This window comes from Crocodylus porosus, unplaced genomic scaffold (assembly GCF_001723895.1).
Source record: "Crocodylus porosus isolate Cpor-Errol unplaced genomic scaffold, CroPor_comp1, whole genome shotgun sequence".
NCBI classification, from domain to species: domain Eukaryota; kingdom Metazoa; phylum Chordata; order Crocodylia; family Crocodylidae; genus Crocodylus; species Crocodylus porosus.
In genome coordinates this window covers 1,884,776-1,907,447 of record NW_017728932.1, presented here as the reverse complement: position 1 = coordinate 1,907,447, position 22,672 = coordinate 1,884,776, and the positions used below count along the sequence as shown (strand labels likewise).

General features: G+C 48.5%; 1 protein-coding gene across 5 annotated transcripts in view; it reads left to right on the top strand.

Annotated features, from left to right (window-relative positions):
• The window catches only part of SH2B2 (SH2B adaptor protein 2), a 47,502-nt gene that overhangs the window by 12,173 nt on the left and 12,657 nt on the right, over nucleotides 1-22,672 (top strand). For all 5 annotated transcript variants that reach the window (XM_019545416.1, XM_019545417.1, XM_019545415.1 and 2 more), the window contains exons 3-4: nucleotides 6,028-6,129; nucleotides 14,478-14,569. In XM_019545416.1, coding sequence (XP_019400961.1) covers nucleotides 6,028-6,129; nucleotides 14,478-14,569 — 194 coding nt within the window. The remainder of the gene's footprint in view (nucleotides 1-6,027; nucleotides 6,130-14,477; nucleotides 14,570-22,672) is intronic.

Sequence of the window (22,672 nt, the reverse complement as noted above, 5' to 3'; positions counted from 1 at the left end):
GTTGTCCCCCAGTGGCCGATCTTACTCACCAAAAAGAAACACGGTCGCTTTTGCTGGCGGCCCTGCTCCCCGGCTGGCAGAGCACAGGTGCTTCCGCCTGCCCCCCTGCCTGCCGGCTAAACGGGGAGCGTGGCCTGATGGTACACTGGTGCTGTCAGGGGGTGCACATATGGCCCCTATGTGTCGCCACTGCTCTCGTGCAATGAGGGTTCAGATTTTCACCCAATTGGCCATTTTTGAAGCAGTTTGCAGCTGTGTGTTTGTGTTTGGTCACACCTATAAACTGCTTTCTATGGCTGTATTGGGCAAAAATTGTCACTTCTATCTGTGCCCTTAAACTATACTGCTTACAGAGAACTGTACAACTTAGATCAGTTCTGTCTTGTCTTTACCTAGCCTAAAAAAGTAGTTCAGTTCTAAAGAGAGAGACTTCAGCATTGTCCTCTGCTAGGACCACTGTGCACAAAGTCCTGATCCAAATTCCCTTGAAGGTGTTGGGCATCTTTCTACACATCTCACTGAGCTTTACCTCAGTCCCATAACACTGTTATATTGGGGCTAATAACTTAGCAATGGAAAGTTTAAAATCAACAAAAAGAGGCATCTGTATGTGTGTGCATGTCTGTGCATGTAGTTAATCAAAACACAGTATTCAGCAAAAATATTTCTATTCCCATTAGGCCAAATTCATAGTTAGGGTCTAATCCATTAATAGTTGTTGTTCATTTATCCCCTTCCTCTGTTGATTTACAATATTAAATCTATGTTTAGGGCTTAAATTGTATTCCTTGTAAATTGAAGTGTGTGTGCACACAGGTATTTGTGTACAGTGTACACAATTTATATTGGACTCCAATATTTTATTCAGCTAAAGGAACTGTTGCTCACAGTGTATTAGCCTGAAATTGAGCTGGAGGAAAAACACCCGTGTATGTACTAGATCAGTACACATGGAAAATCCATTAGGGTGAAACCATTCTGGGTGTCATCAAACAAGTGAAATATCTTGTTTCCATTCACTGACTTCTAACCTTTCTAATGTCCCCTAGAGAGCCAGAGCCACAGCTATAGGATTTATCTATCTGTTTTAGCTGAGTTACCTTCCCCCCAGCCCCCTTCTTTTTTTCTCTGGAGTTGCTGTTTCCTCTTCCGCAGTTTCTCGGAAGTTCACCCGTGAAAGGTGCCCATTTGGCTCCAGCTCACGTGAGACCATCACGTATGAGTCTGCGGCAGCCCAAAGTAGCAATAAACACAGATTAAGCTGGAATAGTAACTGCTCTTCAAACATTTAATAGTTGGCCATGAGGCTTTTTAAAGCAAATTTTATTTTCCCTCTTTTAAAAAATCAATTTTTAAAAGGATCTTGTCAAGGCTTTTATGAAAATAGTCTCATCGTCTATTATTCATTATCATTACACCCGCTTAAAGTCTTTCATTTAAGTTTCTTTCCCTACCACCGTTGTGTTTTTCATTTGGCAAGCGTTCCCGTATTTCTGCTTCTCAGCTCTCACTTAAGGTGGTGCTGGGCTTCAGCCCTAGGTTCGTTTCACGGCTAGGAGAAACACCTGAAATGTGCGTTCTAGTGGGGGCACAGAAATGTACAACTGTTTTTGTAGAGGCCCTACAAAATTAGGACTTCTTTGTGTGAAACCCTCTAGAGTCTAGTGGATATTTTACTTTCCAACGGAGTTAGAGGTTTACGTCATCTCATGAGCTCTAGTGACTGATAAAGCGAAGGCAAGTTCAATGTTGTGCTCAAAGTCCATAGCAACCCCCATCTTTTCTTTTGGTTAGACACTACTGTTTTCATTGCTCTAAAGCAACTCCCTTTTCTGTCCCATTTCATCTTGTGATGAGGCCTCAATACAGCCTGGAAATCTTTCTTTAGACCTGATCCCACCAACATCCAAGCCAGTGAATAGCTTTCCACTGACCTCTGTGGGATTGCTTCTGTGCCCCACAAATGTTTTCTTTACTGGGGTCTCAAAGAAGGTTTCTTCTCTTAGCCTTTAGCTGCTGTTCCTGAGAAGGACCAGATCAGAACAGGACTCTTCTTCCTTACCCACCTCCCCCCAAGAGCCGATGTCACGTTTTCTTTCCTTTAAGCAGCTGCTTCCTCCTTTCTGATCCCCTCCAGTTAAAAATAACCCTCCACCCCCACCCTGCAGCTTCTGCAAATTCATTGCCTTGCACCAAATATGAAAGGGCTGATTTGGGGCATTGGTTAATGCCTACAGCAGCCATTGACTTCTGTGGTCTCTGCCTGCACTCCAGAGATCAGACCCTTAATTCAGACAGCTCGCACCTGGCAGGGGAGACACCAGGAGTAAGCAGGAACTGAGCCGCTCTCATGGGCTAAGGATCAAGCCTCTTGTAGACTGAGATCACCTTGAATAGCATTGTGTGGTTAGGGTGGAGACCTGTCCAGAGCCTTGCAGGCAGACCCCGCTATGAGAGTCTACTATAGCCACCCAGAGGGAGGATCTCTGCTACACACCTATTTTATGGAGATGGGGGATTTCTCCCTAGCTTGCAGCTTTTGGCATTTTAGCTAAGGGCAAGCGAGACTTGTGGGCATCTGAACTCCAGGGTCTCTGGGCTTGGGCCTTGAACATAGGATGCCTGCTGTGGGTTTGGGAGTGTCTGAAGTCCCAGGCTGAAGAGTCAGGGAAGCAGGATGCTTGCCCGTGGTCGTGCCACACAGACTCGAACAACAGCTCTGCTCAATCGATAGAATTCAGAACTGATTTGGCTAATTTGGCCTGAGATATGAAATTTAAGCGGAGGGGAAAGATCCATAACCCAGCAGGAGTCTTGCAACCAAGCTAGCTTCGTTAGAAACTCCTGAGCTGGAACTCACTGGCCTACTTGAATGAAAACTTAGGGGGAGGGGAAAGGCAGCCTCTGTTCCTGTTTCCCAGCAACAGTGGTGTACAAAATGAGCTCAGGTCCTTTTTTTTACTAACCTGCAAGATTGTGCGTCACAGTCCTGCTTCCACCATTAAGGGAGGCTGAAGCCGCTTGGGATAACCCTCATGTTTTCTGATGATTAAATTGCATTCCTACCCCTGTTTGCTTGCTTTAATTCCAGTGCGCAGCTTTGGTGACTGTTCACCGTTTGATCTACAGTTAGAGAAAACCTTTGCTTAATTGTAGGGGCCAGGTTAGGGTTCCTGTGGAAATCTTGGGGGTGGGGAGAGCAGAGTAAATTAGCTCACATTAATTTAGTTTGAAGTGAGCTCCAGGATCTCTACTCCCTGCTGCAGTGCGGACATAGCCTCACTGCGGTTTATAAACCTGTTGTAGGCTTGGGGGCGAGGGGAAGGATTGTGGCTTTGTCTGTATCAGAGGTGGGCAAAATATGGCCTGTGGGCCAGGTGTAGCCTTTGGAGGGCATTTGTCTGGCCCATGGTGGGCCCCTTGGTCCTGCCTGGCACAGGCATCGTCAGCCAGTCCCGCCGCTGCCTGGACACGCAGCAGGGCTGGGGCGGCTCTACAGCGGGACAGCCTTTCTAGGCAACCCGGGCAGCGGTGGCTCCTTCTGGCTGCTGGCCCCAGCCCTGTGGCACAGTCGGGGCCCCATGCACACAGCCCCAACCCCGGCCTGCCCCGCGCCTGCTCGGGACTTAGCCCAGGAGAGCGGACCAGCTCCGGACCAGTGGAACCTGTGCACAGCCCCAACCTGGCCTGACCTGCACCTGCTCTGGACTTAGCCCAGCAGAGCAGGCCAGCTCCAGACCAGCAAAACTGTGCACAGCCCTGACCTGACCCACCCCATGTCTGCTCTGGACCTCCCGCCCAAGCTAAGCAGCAGTGGCGCCAGCTGGGCAGAAACTGCTGCTCAGCACAGGGGGAAAGTGCTCCCCCCTTCCCCCCACCCCCAATGCCACTGCCAGGCCCTTGCTGCAGGCACCAAGAGCCCATTCCCCGGCTGCCCTGCTGCTCCTCTACTGCTGCAGTGGGGCTGTGCACTGGTTCCACTGGTCCGGAACTGGTCTGCTCTGCTGGGCTAAGTCTGGAGCAGGCATGGGGCAGGCCAGGTTGGGACAGGTCCCTCCAAGTACCATGGGGCTGGGGCCAGTGGCAGTGGCAGCCAGAAGTAGCCGTCGCTGCTTTGGCTGCCTAGAAAGGCAGCCCAGGCTAGGGGCTGTGTGCTGGTGGGGTGCACGGGGCTGTTGCGGGGTTGGGGGAGAGAGGGCAAGGGGTGCTGACTGGCCTGCAGCAGCTCCCGGAACTGCCTATGTGGCCCATGGGCAAAAAGAAGTGCCTGCCCCTAGTCTGTACAAAGGAGCTTAGCAGAAGATTCCCGCTGAGGCTACTGTCAGTTCAGCTATGCCGACATGGAGGCTCAATCAGGATATTCTGGTTGGCTTCAATCAGTGTGACTCCACCAGTTTCTACCAGTTGAGGAGCTAGTTTGGAAGAAGAGACTCTGGTGCCCTCTAGGACAGGGGGAGGTAAACCTACAGCCTGTGAGCCAGATCTGGCTTGTGGAGCCCTTCTATCCAGTCTGCAAAACAAAGGCTTCTGCAGTGTTTTGGCATCGCAGAGCTTTGCCCATGTGGTAGCGAGAGGCTGTTGCCACCGGCATGAGCTGATCTAGTATTTTGAAAACGGGGTTGCAAATGGTGTGGTGCCTCATCACGTATAACACAACAATGTTCTCCAGTTAAAAAGAAAGTAGAAGCTAGGGGCCCAGTGCTTCAATCTTCAGTTTAAGATTGAAACAAAAACAAATATTACTATTAGAATGTGCATTTAATTTTTGCTATATCATCTTATGTATAAAAACGTAACAAACTCCTGGTAATCAAGAGATGTTGTTTCATTAGTTATGTTATTAGCAGTAAACGTACATTTGTACGCTTATTTTTTTCCACGCATAAAATAAAATCAAGCTTTCTTGAGAATCTTGACATAACTTTCAGTGAAACACTGGATGCTATTTCCACACCTGAGTTTTCACTTGAACTAAAGTTCCCAGACCCAAGGCACTGTTTTTAGCTAGACTTAAAAATAGTCCGCAGGGCTTTAATATAGGAGCTACATTACCAGACAGCAGAATTGCAGAAGAAAGACTGGCTTGATAAGTGGAACATCAAGACCATTAAAAAGGAAAGAAGGTGGTTAAGACCTGTAGAATGAAGAGTTCAGAAGTAAGCGGGTAGATTATAATGGGCTATGGAGTCAACTGACTTCCTCACCGCTGCCTGAATAGAAATGCTGGAGCTCCTCCCAGGCAGTTTTTAAATTTGGGTGAACAAGGAATCAAAGCTGCACCAGTGAGCACTCACCTCTCCAGATCTGCCCCTGCCACCAGATGGTGGGAGAAGCAGGGGCAGCACCAGTGGCGGGCAGGTCAGAAGGCCCATCCCAACACAAACTGAGCTGGGTAACTTGGCCCACTGCTCCTGAAGCATTGCTGACCCCTGCTGTAGGCAAAGCTGGACACTACGAAAGTGTTCTGCACTAAGGCTCCTGCTGGTGTGGCTGAGCAAGCAATAGCCTCAGTGAGACTTCAGGTTTGGGTTTTTTTACTCAATTCCCTAGCATAGATAAGGGCAGCACATCTTAACTTACCTATTGAAATGCCTCTCTCTGTTCTAGATAAGCCTGGCTCTTTTCATAGCTGTCACATCCCCACACAACTGCTCTTTTTGTGCATACTGAACTCTTTTTCTCCATCAGATAGCCTTATTTCTTTCCAGTGCATCTTAATAAAGAAAGCATTTTGAAAGGAGAGAAATAAATGTTGTTGGCAGAGCTGGAATATCAGCACACAGCCACGTACGGAAACAGATTGGCAGTGAAACACAGGAATGCCTCTATCTTCCACTGGGACATCTCTCAGTTTAATTAAAAGATCTTGGAGTTAGCAGGCTCCTGAGGGAAATCTTTTTTTTTTTTTTTTTAAATAACTAAACAGGCAAGGGAGGGATCCTGCGTTGCTGAGAGCTGAGCTGAGCTGTACAGTCTCTTTAGAGAACCTTATCACATGCATGCTATTCCTTTTTTTTTATTCTCCAGGCTTCAAAGCCGAAGGTCAGCATCCCGCTCTCAGCCATCATCGAAGTCCGGACAACAATGCCTCTAGAAATGCCAGACAAAGACAACACTTTTGTCCTGAAGGTAAAGCACCCTGGATGCATTGAGATCTGTGCTGGATCCAGCAACATCCCGGGCTTCTCTTCCCCTCCCCATCTCAGCAGCCAGTGATTCTACCCAGATGGCAGCTGCTGCCCTCCATCCCACAGGGAGCTGCCTGGGAGAGGAAGGGCTGTTGTGTATTCATGATGGGTATCCCCCGCCCTGGCAGCAACTGATTATGCCTGACACCACCAGCTGCTCAGAAGTGTGTGCTTGCAGGTTCCAAAAGAGCCTTTGGTGCTTCAATTCATGCCATGCAGCAGTCTTTTGGGGGTGGATACAGAATTGTAGTGTCATGTAACTGGGGCCTGGCCTCTGAGATGTGCTTAAAGAGAGACCTGAGAGAGATGGGAAAATGGACAGCCCTTAGATTTGCACTCCAGTGGATTTAAAGACTTTTAGGGCCAGCAGGGGCCATTAGATCAGTGGGTCTGATTCTGTCTCTCATGGGCCCTTACATTTCACGCAGTTACAAGCACAATTTAGTAGCTCAGTGCAGCAGTGTTTGGCAGAGGTGCCACTTCCACCAAGGCACCCAGCCTTGGTATGAGCCCATCGAGAGCTGGAAGCTCTGCCGCTCTCCCTGGGGGTCTGCTCCAAGGCCGAATTGCCCTCCCTGTTAAGAATCTGTGCCCAGCGTCTGAGCCAAACCCATCTGGCATCGGGTGCCATCGGCTAGATTCGTGTTCTGCCTTCCCCTGCTGAATTAAAGAGCTATTTCACCAAAATTACTTTCTTCAACATTATTAACACCTTTACTCTCTCCATCCACTACCCAATGAAGTGGGTTGTTGCCTGTGAAAGCTCCTGCCACTATGAACTGGTTAGTCCCCAAGGTGCCAGCTTGCTTTAGTTTCTCTTGACAGTGTAGAATCGTGTGTTTGGCTGTCTGCTAAGCTCTTCCAAAAGAACTCTCAATTTTCATCCAGGTTTGTCTGTCATATTTACTCAAATTTAAGACGATCCTGAATGTAAGACAACCCCCCAATAATTGGATTCTGTACATGGGAAGTTTATAAATTAGTTATAACTTTCCACGTATAGAATCTAATTATTGGAGGGTCATCTTTAATCCATACCCCCACTGCTGCAAGGGGCAGGCAGTGGGGCAGCAGGTAGTATGGGGAGATCAAGCAGCTGGCCCCCTGCTTGTGCCTGCCCCCTTGCCACCTCTGCCTCCTGCCGCCTCCCCACCACACACCTCGGGTCCCCACTTCTCCCTCTGCTCCCTCTCCTGCCCCTTTTCCCCAGTCTCTACTCCTCCCTTGCTCCTTGCCTCCACCCCCTCTTGTCCTTGCTCCATCCCCATTCCAGTCTAGGGCAGTGAGCCTGGCCCCAGCCCTCCTAGCAACTGTGTGATGCTGCTATGGGACTGGCCATGCTCAATGCCCCAGGCTCCAGCTTGGACAGAGAAAACATAAGGAGGCGGGGGAGAGGAGCAGGTGTGGAGCAGAGGGTGCATGGGGGGAAGAGATGGGGGAAGAGGCTGGTTGGGTACAGAGGTGGTGGAGGGGCAGGCAGCAGCTGCAGCTATGGCCCTAACCCTGGGTACAGGATGAAACCTGAGCACAGCAGCTGTTTGCCCCATCCTGCCCCTTCCCCCTTTATTCAATTGTGAAATGCTTTTTACCCATGTTACGGGGTGGGGGGGAGAATCTCATCTTAGAATCCTGTAAATTAAAATATTTTTGTTTTTTCTGGCACAACTTGGTCATACTTTTCCTCAGTTTTAGGAGGCTAATAAACTAGCCTCCTCCTTGGCCAGATACAGAACCTATATGCAAATGAGAGTTCTTTCCCACTGGGTCCAACGCAGGGAGAGATGCAGTTTAGACCCAGTGACAGTGAAAGCACTAGGGGTTCCTCAAGGTTCCTTGGGCAGCCCCCCCGGAGAGTGACTTTTATGATAGCGTTACAGGCCCCCCATGTACAATGTTTCTCTCTCACTGGCTCCAAGAGCTAATCTTTCCAGGTTACAAGCAGAATGGTGCATGTTCCTCCTGCATCTCTAGTCTACAAACTCAGACTGGGACCTGAGAGCTGAGCCGGATTCCTTTTAGTTCATCTTAGAGTTACGGGTATGCTTTTGGTCACCGTAAAAAGGAATGGAGCCAACAGCAAAGTTTTTGTGGCAAGAAGCAGAAACAGTTCATATGTTCTGTGGGTGATGAATGAACTGGAGTGAAGTCCTGCTCTCTCCCTCTTAGCTGTGTTGGCCTTGCAGAGCTAAGAGGATCCATACAGCACAATTGGAAGGTAGGAGACAAAATAAGCAAGTGATCTGCCTCCCAGTTGCCAAACTGGCTCCCCTATTTGCTACATGTCAAACCCTTAGCATTTGCTCCCATGCTTCTCTTCCCTGCTGTGGCCAACAAGCAGCCTAGACCCCACCAGTAAACTGAAGGAGCCAGCCAGCGCTATTGGCCTATGAAGGAGCCATGACAGTTCAAGACAGGAAGCTCTGCAGATGAAGACTGAGGGTTGCTAGGTCTCAGTCCCAGCTCTGCCACTGACCAGCTGTGACATTAGAGGAGCCACTCCCACCATTGCCTTGTTTGTAAGCTCTTCAGGGCAGGGACTGTCTTTTGCTATGGATTTAGATCCATGGAGTCCAGCCCTTATTGGGGTCTCTCATTGTTCCCATAATGGAAATCTATTTGAAGATGAATTTGCTTTGCCATTGCCTGGTTAGGGGTTGCGTTTGGTCTTTGGTGGCATTCTGAGCAGAGAGAGAGACTATACAAAAGGGGCTTTCTGTCTCTCTCTTTTTTCTTATTGTTCAGCCTACAGCCCCGTTTGGCTGGAAAATTGGAAGTCGGAGACAATCTGCCAAGGGGTGACACTGCCCACTGTTATGTAAATGCTGCTGTTCCTGGTTGCTGGAGTGTGGTGTTCATTTGATCAATAAGAGGGGCTGGTGGAAGCTGTTTGATTGGGGGTGGGGGAGGGTGGCCTGCATTGCATGTCATAGGGCCTCTGGGGATGGAGAGTAATGCACAGCAGACAGGAATCTGAGGACAAGAGTAGATATGAAGTGCCACTCTAGCCCTCTAGCTAGAGACCCTCAAAAAGACTTTTTTCCATACAATACAGTTAATTAGCTTAATGCAGTATCTTCTGCAGTGTGCTGCTGGCAGCTGCTCCTAACAACCCCTTGCTACAAAGCAGGATTTCTTCCCACTGGGCCAAAGCAGGAGATGTGGAAGAAGTCTGTTCTGCAGGCTGGCTCTGATGTGAACCGGGAGGCAGCCTCCCCAGTAGGGGCTGAGCGCTGCCTTACTGCTGGTGAGTTTTCCTCGGATCCATCCACACACGCCCCTCAAATGCAGAGCTTTGGGACTCTGGCTCCGAACGCAAATGTGTGGGTCTGAGGTTGCAGTGACAAAGCACGTGATGAAGGTTTAATTAAAGGAAAAAAAGATGGTTTGAGCTAAGAAAGCTGCCGCTTCCTAGCAGCCACTCTCAAGGGGATGCTGGTGTTCATGGCACCTTGCTCCTCATTGAGCCTGATCAGGAGCATGTGGCACTGCAGGCAGAAGGTTAGTATGCTCAAGGAAGAGCCTCATAGGTTTTAGTGCATGAGCATTGGTACCAGGGTGGCCAGTCCTAGGTGTTTGGATAAACATCCAGATTCCTGCCATCCAGCTAACACAAGTCTCCAGAATTAGGAGTGACACATCATGTGACTGCAAGCTGTCTACCTTGAGGCTTCTGCTTCTGGTCTCTGGTCAGCTGCGAAAGTAGGCAGCTTTGGGCTAACAGATTGTTTTGAGCACTACAATGGCAGGCTGGAAACCTGTTATCTTCCCCGCTCTGCCCTGAACATAATGAGAAGCACTGGTTTTTTTTGTTTTGGTTATCATCTTGTACTGGGCCATCTAGAACAGGGGTGGGCAAAATGCAGCCCATCAAGCCATTCTGTCCAGCTTGTGGGGCCCCTAAAAAAATTATAAAATTAATATTAATCTGTCCCTGGCTGCTTGTCATGTGTCCCTCGATGACTTGCCAAGACTTGGTACGTGGCCCTCCTCCCAAAAAATAATTGCCCGCCCATGATCTAGAATCTATACTCCATGCCTGTCTCACATTTCCTAGGCCATCAAGGCTGGACCAACACTTCAAACCTATTATTGCGTATTAGAGAGGTTTCTTCCTTTCCCTGCACCGCCAGTCTGCCAGAAAGAAGAATAGTTTCTATTCACCTGGTTAAGCTCTCACAGCTCACAGGCACAAGAGCAATGCAATATGCTCTCAGTGCTGATTGAGTCAGACCCAGCCTCGTGTCCATGTAGCATGAGGGGAAGCAGAAATGCCCCCACTGGTATGGGTTATGTAGGGGGCGCTTTTCTTTGAGCCAATATCCATTGCATTGCTTTTCTGCCAGTGGCTGTTTTAGATACATTTCCATCAAAGCTACAGGACTGGAAAACTGAGATGTTAGACAAAGCAAGTCCCCACCCTAAATCTGTGTCTGACACCAGAGCCAGAAGGGAATGCACCTGAGTGTCCTGATGGCTGTTGCATACATGGAAACCCCCATTCTGGCTCCATAGTTAAATATACAGCATAACTCAGTCTTTATGCACCAGACTAATGACAGTCTTGGTTGTATGGAGGGCAGGGCTTTGCTCTAAATCTCTTTTTCCTTGCAGTAAGTCATGCTGGGCTATTTGTACTGTTGGCAGTACCCGAGTAAAATTTATATGACCTTACAGGAGAAAGGAATGCTAAGTTTGAGTCCGGCATGGGACTCCTCTGAACGCTACTTGCCTGTGCTTGTTTGTGAGACTTTTTTAGATCTCTCAGTATCTCTTCGATAACTTTTACTTGTAAGGCCCAGAAACAGAGAACTGCTAATGCTTGAAGAATTTCTGTCCCACCTCAGCTGAAACCTACCTCTCGTGCTGTGGTTCGTCTCACAAAGCACATTTTCGATGAAGAGGGTAGAGACCAGTTTTCTTGTGTGGCTGAACTAGTTAAAGGTTTCCAAAATGGTAAATGCCAACGGTGAATTTCCTGTATTAAGGCTTCTATTTGTCTTTAATATATTTAGATTTAAATTGTTGCACTTCATATCCCAGCTCCAAATGGGCATATGTTCCTTTAAGAAAATGCTTTGAATTGAATAGATGCCCTGTGGCATGCAGGGGTTGCCATGGAAATTGTTCTTTCTCATTGAATCATGGATTCCTTGACAAGTCTAACTTATGCAAACTTCATCTGAGCTCCTTGTCAATAAGGATAAAGGGGCACTTGTGAGGAACAAAACCTCGATGTCCACTTTGCATTTGGTGTGCTGGGGGGCTGTGCGTGCAAGGGTGAGTGTGTGTGCATGCATGTGCCTGTGTGTGCATGTGTCTTGTTCCAGAGCACAAGTGATGAGGAATGAGGTACAGTGTGCCCTGGGACAGCAGCCAGGTTAATGTAGCTTCCTTCCCCTCTGAAAGCTTCCCAATAGTTCTCAAACAATAACAGCTCTTCCAAGAGGTTTTTCCCGTTATTTTGGTCCCTGTTTCCTCAAGGGGCTTATTTGGTTTGTTTGTTTCAAAGTCCGTAATTGACTGTTGAGATCCTAATTGACCTCTTGAGTGCTGTGTTCTCGGGGAGAGGAAATGTAAAAGGTGCTCTGACTTTTCAGTAGTTGCTGTGTCTCAAGTGACTCCCAGAGCCAGACATTTCCTGGTCCTTCCTGTCCGTGCTACAATCTACCAAGGGACATGGTCTGAAGAATTAGCATGTGTGGGAAGGTGCAGTGATCGTTAATTGATCCCAGCAGATGAATCATGATGAAAATGCCTCTGGGAAATAGGCATGTGAGTGATGTTGCCCTCCATTGGCTGGGCCTACAATAAAGAAAAGGGATTTATTAGAATAAGTGGCCTTTTGAGCTCTTTTTTAGCTTGGATGCCAGAGGTCTGTGGCTTTTGAGGCAAAGCAGTTGGGTATATTTGCCACATGGAGGAATTGCATTTGTTGTGTGTGGCACGTAGGCTCACGACAGAGGGGAAAGAATGAAAAACTTTCCCCTCTCGTTCAAGGTAGCTGTATTTTTTTAATTGATTCTGCAACAGTTTGAAGCCTCTAAATTCAACCCCAAGGTATTTCTGCAGCAAGTGACAGTGCTCTCCCTCCTCTTTGTAACTTACATTTTCTTCCATCATGAAGACAAATGGTCCATTGCAAGATACTCATACACTGTGCTCATTTTGCTTCCTTTTGTTTTTAAATGTTAGAGTCCCCAAACCTTCAGCACCCTGCCCCCCCAGGGGCTTTGTTCTCATGAAGCATCGGCATCAGTACGGAGTCTAGTGGCTGAAGGGATCTCGCTCACATTGGTATATCTGCCTGGACCTCAGCATTGCTAGTGCACTGCACTTGCTTCTCTAGTGTTTGGCAGCAGAGCAGGCTCAGGGCGCTGCTGCTGCCCAGCTCTGAGTAGGGCCCTGGGGTAGAGCCTTTTTGGCAACCTGTTCCTCAGCTTGTTTATTTTCAGTGCAGCGATTCTGTTTTATATGATTAGGTTCATTTCATAGAAGGTCATCTTAGCTAGCAATGTGATACCCTGAGTCAGGACTGCCTCATCCAGTTCAGTAACAGATTATATAACATGCTTGGGAAGAACGGAGTAAGGAAAAGCCTGCCATAGACATGGGGGTTGTGCCTGATGCTTTAGGAAGCCACTTCCAGCCCTGTTTTCTGTACCCGTGCCACATCTGCAGCATTGCCAGCTCTCATGGGTGTGAATCATGATGGTTTTCATAAAGCTGTAGCTCTTGGAGTCATGTGATTGGCCAGTTGAGCTCCTCTTATGTTTCTAGCTCCTGTGGTACCAGACAAAAGCTTGAATCCTAAGGACACAGGACCCTAGAGGCAAATAAAAGAGACTCTTAGATATAAATAATGAGCAGGGATCCTGGTTTTCTCAGTTTAAAAATCACAAATTCTCTGATAAAACTCACAACTTCCACAATTAAAATTAAACTTCACTATATATATAGGTATCAGTTGAACACCCTGATTCGCCATACCCTACAGACAGCTCTGCTCCCAACCCACAGCCCCCTGTTCCTGCTGGTGCCCTTCACTCCCAACCCACTGCCCCCCTTCCTCACACCTGAGGGCTGGGGGGTGGAATGGGTGTGGGGGGGGGCATGATGACGTGGCAGGGAGGTAGGGGGAGCATGTGACCATAAGATTTCTGCACCTACAGCAGGGCACAGGCCTCGCCACAGTGGTACAGCACTCCCTTCTATGCTGGGTCCTGCCTGCTGCGCCGTGGAGGCAGCTCCTGCTCAGAGCTGGTTCAGCTCAGCTGCAGCCCCATGCCCCACTATGGGCACTGAAGTCTTGGGGGGCACATATCCCCCTACTGCCCCCAGTGTGTGGCCTGTGGTCCCCCCCTCCCAATACATGGTCTGTGCCTCTCCCCATCACCATACACACATTCATGTGGTGCCCCTGCAGGCTGGTACTCTGCCAGCCTGCAAAGGGAAACCACTGATTTCCTGCATTTTTCTCCTTTTTAAAGGGGAAAATCCTTGATCCTGTAAAAGAGAAAAATCTGTGTTTTTCTGCATTTTCAATAGCAAACAGAAAACCTGGATCCCTGATAATGAGATAATATCATTTTAAAGACTGTCTCATGGCACTCTGGGGGCTTGACTCATTTTCAAACACTTCTGGTTGGCAATGCTGTCTCAGGCTGCAACATCTGGTCTGACAAACTGAACAGGGTTAAGCCAGTTCAGCCCGTGGAAGGAAGATTTTCAAAAAACTCTGGGATACTACATGTAGTGCAGCTGGTGAATCAGTAGGCAGTGCTTCTTCTTTGTACTAGTGCTTCACTAGTGACCCAGCATGATGTTTCGGAGTGCCAAGTTTTTGGATGAGTGTTGCCTGCTTCAGATGAGCCTAAAGCCCAACTTGTTACCATGGGAGCATCTAAGACCACGTGCCCCGAATTCTGGCGTAATTCCTATGTTTGCGGTTGCCTTTGGACACCTGAAGATTCCCTTGTCTCTTCCCTCCATCACTGTAATTTCTGTTGGAGAAGATACTTCTCAGCTTAAAGAGAGGGGTTGGGCTGCTGGCCAATATTCAAACAGCTGCTGCTTGCACTGCAGACCATGACCGTGGTATTGGTATTGGTAGGCATGATACCATTTGGTAGGCGTTTGTTTGATTCCATTGTCCTGCCCAGTGGGTGAGTAGGGAATATGCAGTAATGTCTTCCGGGTCGGGGTGGGGAAGGAGAGAGGCGGGCAGGGAAGGGTGAAGACACGTAACAGGATTGTTAACTGACTTCTCTTTCTCCCTTTCTTCCCATGTAGGTGGAAAATGGTGCTGAGTATATCTTGGAAACCATTGACTCCCTCCAGAAACACTCCTGGGTCGCAGATATACAGGACTGCATCGATCCTGGGTAAGGATTGCTTGAGGAAACCGCTCTTCCAGGGTCAAAAAGCGCAGCCACCTGTGCTTGCACTCTGCGGCTCAGGCACTCGGACCTGTGCTGTCCTACTTGCTCAACTACAGATGGGTCCGTGCTCTGGCCTGTGGCACTCAGGTGACAGGAACCACGGGTCAGGAATTCCAGCTGTGCACAGTGGAGCCAGCGGCCTTGTGTCTGGACATCCCAGCTGACACTGACCACTCATGTTGAGTAGGTCACAATTTAAACCCTGTTCGTGGCTCCAGATGTGAGAAGCCATCATACTATAATCATCTCCCCATTTCCTCTTGTCAGTCTCCTCCAAAATTCATCAGACAGTATGATTCTAGAGGGGCAAGGGAGGCCCTTTCCAAAAGCCCCCCCCCCCCAACCTCACAGCCCTGACTGCATGTATGTCTAGGTACTGCCCTCGCAGTGGAGGGCTGGGAATGGCTTATATTTACTCTCAGACCAGAGTTGCAGTGTTTTACATTTCTTTAATGGAAACCAGAGTTGTTCTATCTGCCAGAGAATTGCTCATTGCCTTGCAAGGCTGTGTAGAACAGCCACTTACACAGTTGCGTTTTAAAGGCTGGTAGAAAGTGCTTAAATATTTAATTGGCTATTCGCTGTGAGGTGCTATGAGTGCTGGACCAAGGCTGTGGAGGTGAGACGAACACACCAAGGAGTTAAAGTGGAGTGTTCAGACTCCAGGGAGGGGAAACCATGTGGGAATTGCCTGGGGCTTTGGAGAGGCGGGGGAAGAACAAGGCTTTGTAATATGTCTTGTTAGGAATGTGCTGTGGTTTTAGTCTGTGCTAGTGTGTTAAGATCTCTCGTCTCCCCCTACTGAGTTTCAGTAGCCCATTAGTAGAACAAGCCCACTCTTTTCAGTACAGGGGTTGTGAGTTCTGATCCTCTGTCTGGCTACTTCATGAGAGTTACATGGCCTCATAGAGGTGAAATGAGATGAAGTTTGCAGGCCTGCTTTAAGCAGGAGGTCCTATTACATGATAACAAATTCTCATCTGGGTCCAAATCTTCTGAATCCCTGGGAGATATGGGGCCATCTCTTGGCTGCTTCATAGAACAGCAGTTCTGAGGTAGAGGGCTATGAGCCCCATAGACTTTTACATTGAAATTGCTGTCTCTTGAGTGATGAACCTCAAAGATGGGGAACCCTTCCCTAATGTCTTCTACAGCAGATGGTTTAGATCCCTTTGCCCGAGGGCAGATGCAGCAGCTTCCTTCCTCTCTACACTTCTTTTGATGCCTGTTGTTTGAGAAGCTCCAAACACCTTCTGGCCATTTTGTCAAACCAGCCAATGTAGGAGATAGACAGACAGGTTCTTCACATTTATAGATGTGCTGTGGGACACAAGGTATGAAGGTTTAAATGACTTGTCCAAGGCTTTGCAGTGAGTTGGTGGCAGAGCTCAGCACAGAACCCAGGAGTCCCAAATCCCAGTCTGCTGCACTACCCACTGGTCAGTTCTGTTTTGTGGGGGACATTAGTTCAAAGCAGGACATAAGCGTGTTGGAGTCAGAACTAGTCAGGAAGACATAAAGACACCAGCTGCCTGAACACAACAGCAGGACCTCAGAGCGGTGGGGGTGAGGAAGGACTGTTCTAATGAAGGGGTCTCTGTGCACTTCAAGAAAGACATGCTATGGTTAAGGGGGAGCAGTGCCAGTGGGGAAAGCCTGGGAATGGTCAGAATGGAAGCACTGCCCTGAGTTGACTCTAAGAGGCACCTTGTGTCCGTAAGTGCTGTCCTTCTCTGAAAGGTCTGGTGCTATCTGCTTACTGTCATTCAAAACTGGATTTTTCATTTCACGGTGAGAAACGCTGTTGTCAAAGCATCTGGGTGGGAAGGTTTGCAGTACAGCCATGAGGCACACGCGTGGAAAGACTGTGCATTCGCATCGCATCTCTTCCTGATATTTATAAACCATTGTCACTGAAACATTTTGAGGGGTGGGGGATAAGAGAAGGGGAGATAGTGCAAACGAACAATTTTTCATTTGAAAAATGTTCTTAAAACCCCTTTTGTCAACCCAAAAGTCCGCTTGCAAAATGTGAGGAGTTCTAGTAATCGCAGCACCTGCTGGGAGTGTGTTACTCTTCTTCCTTTGTGCCTGGCCCTCAGAGTGTAGGAGTGGCTACAGCTGCTAGACCTGAACCTTGGTGCTGTAGCTCAGGCTGGAGAAGCTTCTACTTCTAGCTCTGCACATCCCACTTCTGGACCATGTGAGAGGGTGGCTGTCTTACAGGTGGGATCTTGTCTGAGACTTTGCCAACCAGGGAGTTACACTTGTCGGAGGCTACAGCAGAGTACAGTGCTTGTCTTCAGACCCGCTACTGTGGAATGCCTCAGTTCTCAAACAGCTTCTACACTCCACCCCAGAGGTGGGTGCTTTTCACTCCTTGGGTCAGTGATTCCTGTACATACAATCTGTTGGGTCTGTCAGATTGCAAGGTGCTATAGGAATGTAAGATACTGCTTTAGTCTTGCTGATATTAAAAAAAGGGGCTGGGGTTGGGGAGTGTTGGATCAGCTGGAGAATATGAAAACACTTAAACTACCCTAACAAATAGCACTCAGGACCAAATAGATGTGCTTCCTATATCTACTTTTGTGCAATGTAGGGCTCCATTCTCATTCCAAACCTGTCTGAAAACTGAAAAAGCAAAACCTTGTCATGGCTCTGATGTTGCAGGAAAGAGTTAGAAAGCTGAGCCAGTTGGTCTTTCTTTGAATCAGTGTCTTGGGAGCCCATTGTACATATCCTGATTTGCTTAGAAGAGCACTTGGGGAATATACCCAGACCAAGGAATGGGGTAGATGCACTGGTGTCTCAAGCTTCTGCATAAAAATGGATTCTTGGAGTTTAGAGGATGCATTTGTACCCCTTGGTCCCTGCACTGCAGCTTTTAAAGGTCCTCTAGTAAGGAAAGCTTTACAGACATCATCCCCTGCCACCATGAGATGCTGTGCAGGCCCTGGGATTAAACAAATGCACAAGTGGCAAGAAGCAAAGTAACACATGCACAAGTGGCAAGAAGCAAAGTAAGGATCTTCTGTACCTCTTCCAGCTTTACTATCCAGGGGCTGGGCTAAGCAATGAGAGATGGGCAGTGGGAGTCTGGTTTAAGGTCACTGTTTATCTAGACTGCTTTTTAAATTTTCGTTCTATAATGCATAGAAAGTAATGATATTATTTTAAAAGACTGTACTCTGTGGCACTTCATAAAACACATAAAGAAATATCTGAATATTCAAACACCATAATAATAGCCAACACTTGTAGCACTTTTCATCACTAGTGCTCAAAGCACTTTACTAGGCTGCTTGCAGAGGTTAAAAAACCCCCCAAAATTTGCTTTCTGAAAGAAGCAGCATGTTAGTTTGACCCAGCTCCACAGTGTCTATATAGATTGGGCACTTTTATCTAATAGTTGATTCAATCAGCTGTCAGATAAATGTGCCCCAAAACCCCCACTAAAGCGCCTGATCTATACAGATGTTGGGTGAACCAGTTCTAACTAATGCACTGCCTCTTCTGGGCATGTGCTGGGCTCAGCACAGTAGTGCACCAAGTTTAGAGTAAACCACCATTTTTGTTTGTTTTTGTAACATCTGTAAGCAGCATGCACAAGTCAGTAGGACGGTCCCTGTTTTTCAAATGGAGAAACTGAGGCACAGAACAGCAAAGTGACTTAACCAGGGCCATGCACCAGGGTGGTGACAGAGCCAGGAATGCCTGGTCCAGTTGGCCTTCTACAAAACCTTTTCAGGAAATAATTCTTAATAGGCACGCACCGATAGAGATTTTTGTGGCCAATACCAATAGCCAATTTTTCAGGAGGCATGTTGGCTGTTACGAGTCTGATTTCTGATATGCAGCCTGGCAGCTTGAAGAGTGTGTCTAGCTGGTAAGTCTGTTGTGGTGGAAGGGACGGGGCATAGTGGGGGCAGATCAAGGCCCCTGCGGTGAGGGAGGGAGTTGGGCTGGGGCAGGGGCAGGCACTGCCCAGTTGTGGTAGGGCGGGCACAGGATAGAGCCGTGACTTGTACGGGGGAGAAGCTCCTGCCACTGCTTGGGAAGCCATGGGGGACGTGTGCCCCTGGATCTGTGCAGGGCAGGGTGGGCTGCTACTTCAGGCTGGGGCTGGGGCAGTGCTGGGCTCTTTCTGATGGGGGCTGGGCTGTGCTCAGAGTGGGCAGCAGCAGCACTGTGAGGGAGGCTACAGGGGGGGCTGGAGCCACCCCAAAGTTTGCTATAGTCCCCCTCCCAGCCCAGTCCAGCCCCCACTGGGAAGACCCTGGCCCCAGCCCACAGCAGTAGCCTGCCCTACACACAGATCCAGGGGCACACGCCCCCATGCCCTCCTGGGGTGCGCACAGTGGCAGGACCCACTGTCCTCTTGTGCTCTGAATGAGACATGGCTCCATCCCACACCCTGCTCTGCCCTGGGTGAGTAGCGCCTGCCTCTCCACACCCCTTCCCTGCTCCCTCCTTTTCCACCGTAACAGACTTACCAGCTGCACACAGCTCTCCAAGATGCTGCGCTGTGCTTCTTGCCGCCTATGTGTTGCGCTGCAGCTGCGGCCGCACGCATGCACAGGGCATTATTTTACGTTATTGGCCACGTCAGGGAAAAAAAACCCAAAAGCCGATTTGTGTTGCAGCCAATTTTCTTTATATCGGTGCCAATCCAATATCAGACCGATGTATCAGTGCACTTCTAATTCTTAACTACTTTCCTCCCCACACAGAGAGCAACAATTAAAGCAGCTAGGTTTAAACCTTGGGTGTGAATAAGAACATCTTTAATTGCTTCAGTGGGATGTTATTTGTGTTTGGGAACCCACCCACAGAAAGTTTGTTGCAGAATTGGGGCCTGAGATTTCTAGCTCAGGGATTCTCTTCCTTTCTTGTTTGTATCATGCCCAGCACAGGTTTGGTTTGGCCTCTGGACACAGCTGTAATGCACATAATAATGAGCCATTTAACACACTGACATACACATTTAGCACCAGGAATGAATTTTCATTCATCTTGTACACGTTGTGCTTGCTTGTTTTTCATTTGCCAAGGATTCAGAATGAACACCTTCCCGTAAGTGCCCTGTCAACACATTTTCTGCAGAGTGTATTTTTTTTTTTTAATGGTTGCAGTTGAATGAGTCCGATTGCTGATTCATTTACTGGTCGCTAAATAATGCAGCAGCTCCCTCGTGAACAATTACCGCTAACACAGACTGCTTCCTGGGCTTTCTGCTAGCACGTGTCTCCTTAGTTAAGCAAGAGGCAGTTGCCTCTGGGAGGAACAGAGTCTGGAGTGAGCATCACCCTTGCAGCCATGGGGAAATAGGATTTACTGCGAATTCTTGCATTAAAATGGTACAAAAGCAACAGGATAGAGGAAGTGGGAACAGATGTGATTGATGGGGTTGTTGGCCAGTTGATGGATACTTGCACATACTCTATTCTTGAGGTGGTCATTATGTCTGGCAAAGCATAGCCTAGAGCTGTCTCTCCAACTTGAGGCCAGTTGCTTCATGGCACAAATGACTGGCCCTGTACTGGTGACCAGGGATCTGGGTTTTCTGTTTGCTGCAGAAAAAGGTGGATTTTCTTCTTTAAAGGGGAAAAACACAGGAAATGGTGAGATTCCTCTTGCAGGCTGGCAGGGCTGGTTGGGGATGGGGGAAGCAGAATGCAGGGGGTGCTACGTACACGTGGGCTGCACGCATGCACATGGCAGCCAGGCAGTGTGGTGGAGAGCAGCTTCCACAGCTCCCTCCAGGTAAGTCTGTGGGGATGGTGGCAGGCACAGGTGATGTGTCGGGGCGGGGGGTTGTGCCCACAGGGGAATGTGGGGCTGCAGTGGGGCCAGACCAGCTCCTAGCAGGAGCCACCTCCTTGGCCCAGTGGGCAGGATCTGGCATGGGACAGAGCACCATGCTGCCATGGCTGCCAAAGTGAGTCATAAAAAACAAAATAAAACAAATCATTTTATTATAATGATTGAGGCACTGGTAGGCTTTCAAATTGCTTTAAAATTGTAATTATATGAATACAATGAGTTGGACAACCTCAAGAGGAGGGCCACTCCTATGGTTAGGCAGGCAAAACCCTAGGAGGTGAGATTGAGGGCCCTGGATCTCTTCAGCTTCTGCAAGAGAAGGCTGAGAGGTGATCGTGTGGCCGCCTACAAATTCATCAGGGGGCAGCAAGGAATTGGAGATGCTCTGTTCACCAGGGCAGCCCTTGGAGTAGCTAGGAACAATGGCCACAAACTGACGGAGAGCAGATTTAGGTTAGACATCAGGAAGAACTTCTTCACGGTAAGGGTTGACAGAATGTGGAATGGGCTTCCCTTGTATCCAAGTGGTGCTCTCCCCTACCTTGCGGGTCTTTAAGAGAAAGCTAGACGTGCACCTGGCTAGGGTCGTCTGACCCTGGTACTCTTTCCTGCACAGGGCAGAGGTTTGGACTTAATGATCTGCTAAGGTCCCTTCCGACCCAAACACCTATACATCTATGAACATTGTGTTCAACTGATCCCTATGGATACAGTGGTTTCATTTTAATCGCAGAAAAATTGTAGATCTGGGGGGTTTTAATTAGAAAATTTGGGATTTTTTTTATCGGAGAATTTGGAATTTTTAAACAGAGAAATCCAGGATCCCTGCTGAGGACAGGATGGCCCTTCAGTATTTGCTCGTGGGTCTTGGAGGCTGCCTTGTGATGGGAAAATCCGTGCTCAGCTGAGGTCTGTGCAGGACATGGAGGTTCAGGGTTTTCTGACACTAGGCTTGGTCTCTCAGGCAAGTCGCATAAACCCGCACTCCTAATGGCAGGGGGAAAGGAGTCACAGAATAAATTAAAATGGCTATGCTGATTTCACAAGAAGGTAGAGAGGCTTTCTTGGGAGAGGAATGGTAACTATGAACTGCCTCACAGCTGGAAGCAAAGCGGGAAGCCTGGGCTTGCATAGGAAATCAAAGGCCACTAGTGCAGACGCAGGGGAACAGGCAGGCGAGGCCTGTCAGAGTGGTGGCGAGGAAGGTGCATGCCAAAATAGAGCTAGGAGAGGACAGACAGTGGGCCGAATGGGGAACATGAGCCAAAGCAATGAAAGCGACTGCTCTCAAGAGCTGCTACTGTAGCTCTATTCATCAGGGGCCGAAAGAGGTGTGATCCCACAGGCCTAGTTGTGCTGGCAGAGCCTCTAGGGCAGACGCAGTGGTGCTGGCCACACTCGCGTCCTGCACAGAAGGTGGCTTGACATTAGCAGAGCAAAGTGCAGTTCTGGCAGCAGAGCTGCCTCCACGCTGAGAACACGCTACCAGTGTTCATTTGGCAGGGAAGCCTGATCAAGAGGCCAATTTCAACACAACCCCTGTGAGCAGCTCAGCACCCTGTTCTTCATGACACCGTATGTAACTGTAGATAGGTTTAGCCACTACCCTGCTCTCCATTCAGTCTGCACACACCCAGCCTTTCTGGGAGTCTCTTAAGAACAGCAGAGCATAACCAATAGCCTCTGATCCTCAGGATCTGCCTGCAGGGCCTCCCCTCTGCTTGAACCTACCTTGTCCCCCTGACACTCTCTCTGGAGTTGGTCCAGAATTCCTCATCCTGTGGAAACACTGGATGAAAACAAAATTACTTTTGTTTTTGATGCAAGTTTTACCTGAAGTCTCAAAAAGCAACAGCTTTTGGCCAAACCCCAAAAAGATTTAGATCAAAATATTTTGCAAAATTTTCCACTAGAAGCCCGGGCTTTCCCCTAAAGTTGTTTTGCTGCAATTTTCTCTCAGTGAGCTGTTTTTGATGGAAAATTTTCAGCCAGCCCTAACTCGATCCTATTTTTTCTGTTGCTTGAACAGCCCTAATAAAGTTCAAATGCCAATGTGAATTGACAGGGTGCGCCTGCGCGTCTGCATGGGGCTTCAGTATCTGATATCTAGTCACAGCCTTGTCCTCCGCTTCTCTGCTGTGCCTTTTGATGCTGCAGGTACCTCCCCTATGTGAATTTGGCTAATCCTTCAGGAGCAAATGATAAGCATTGCAAATGTCA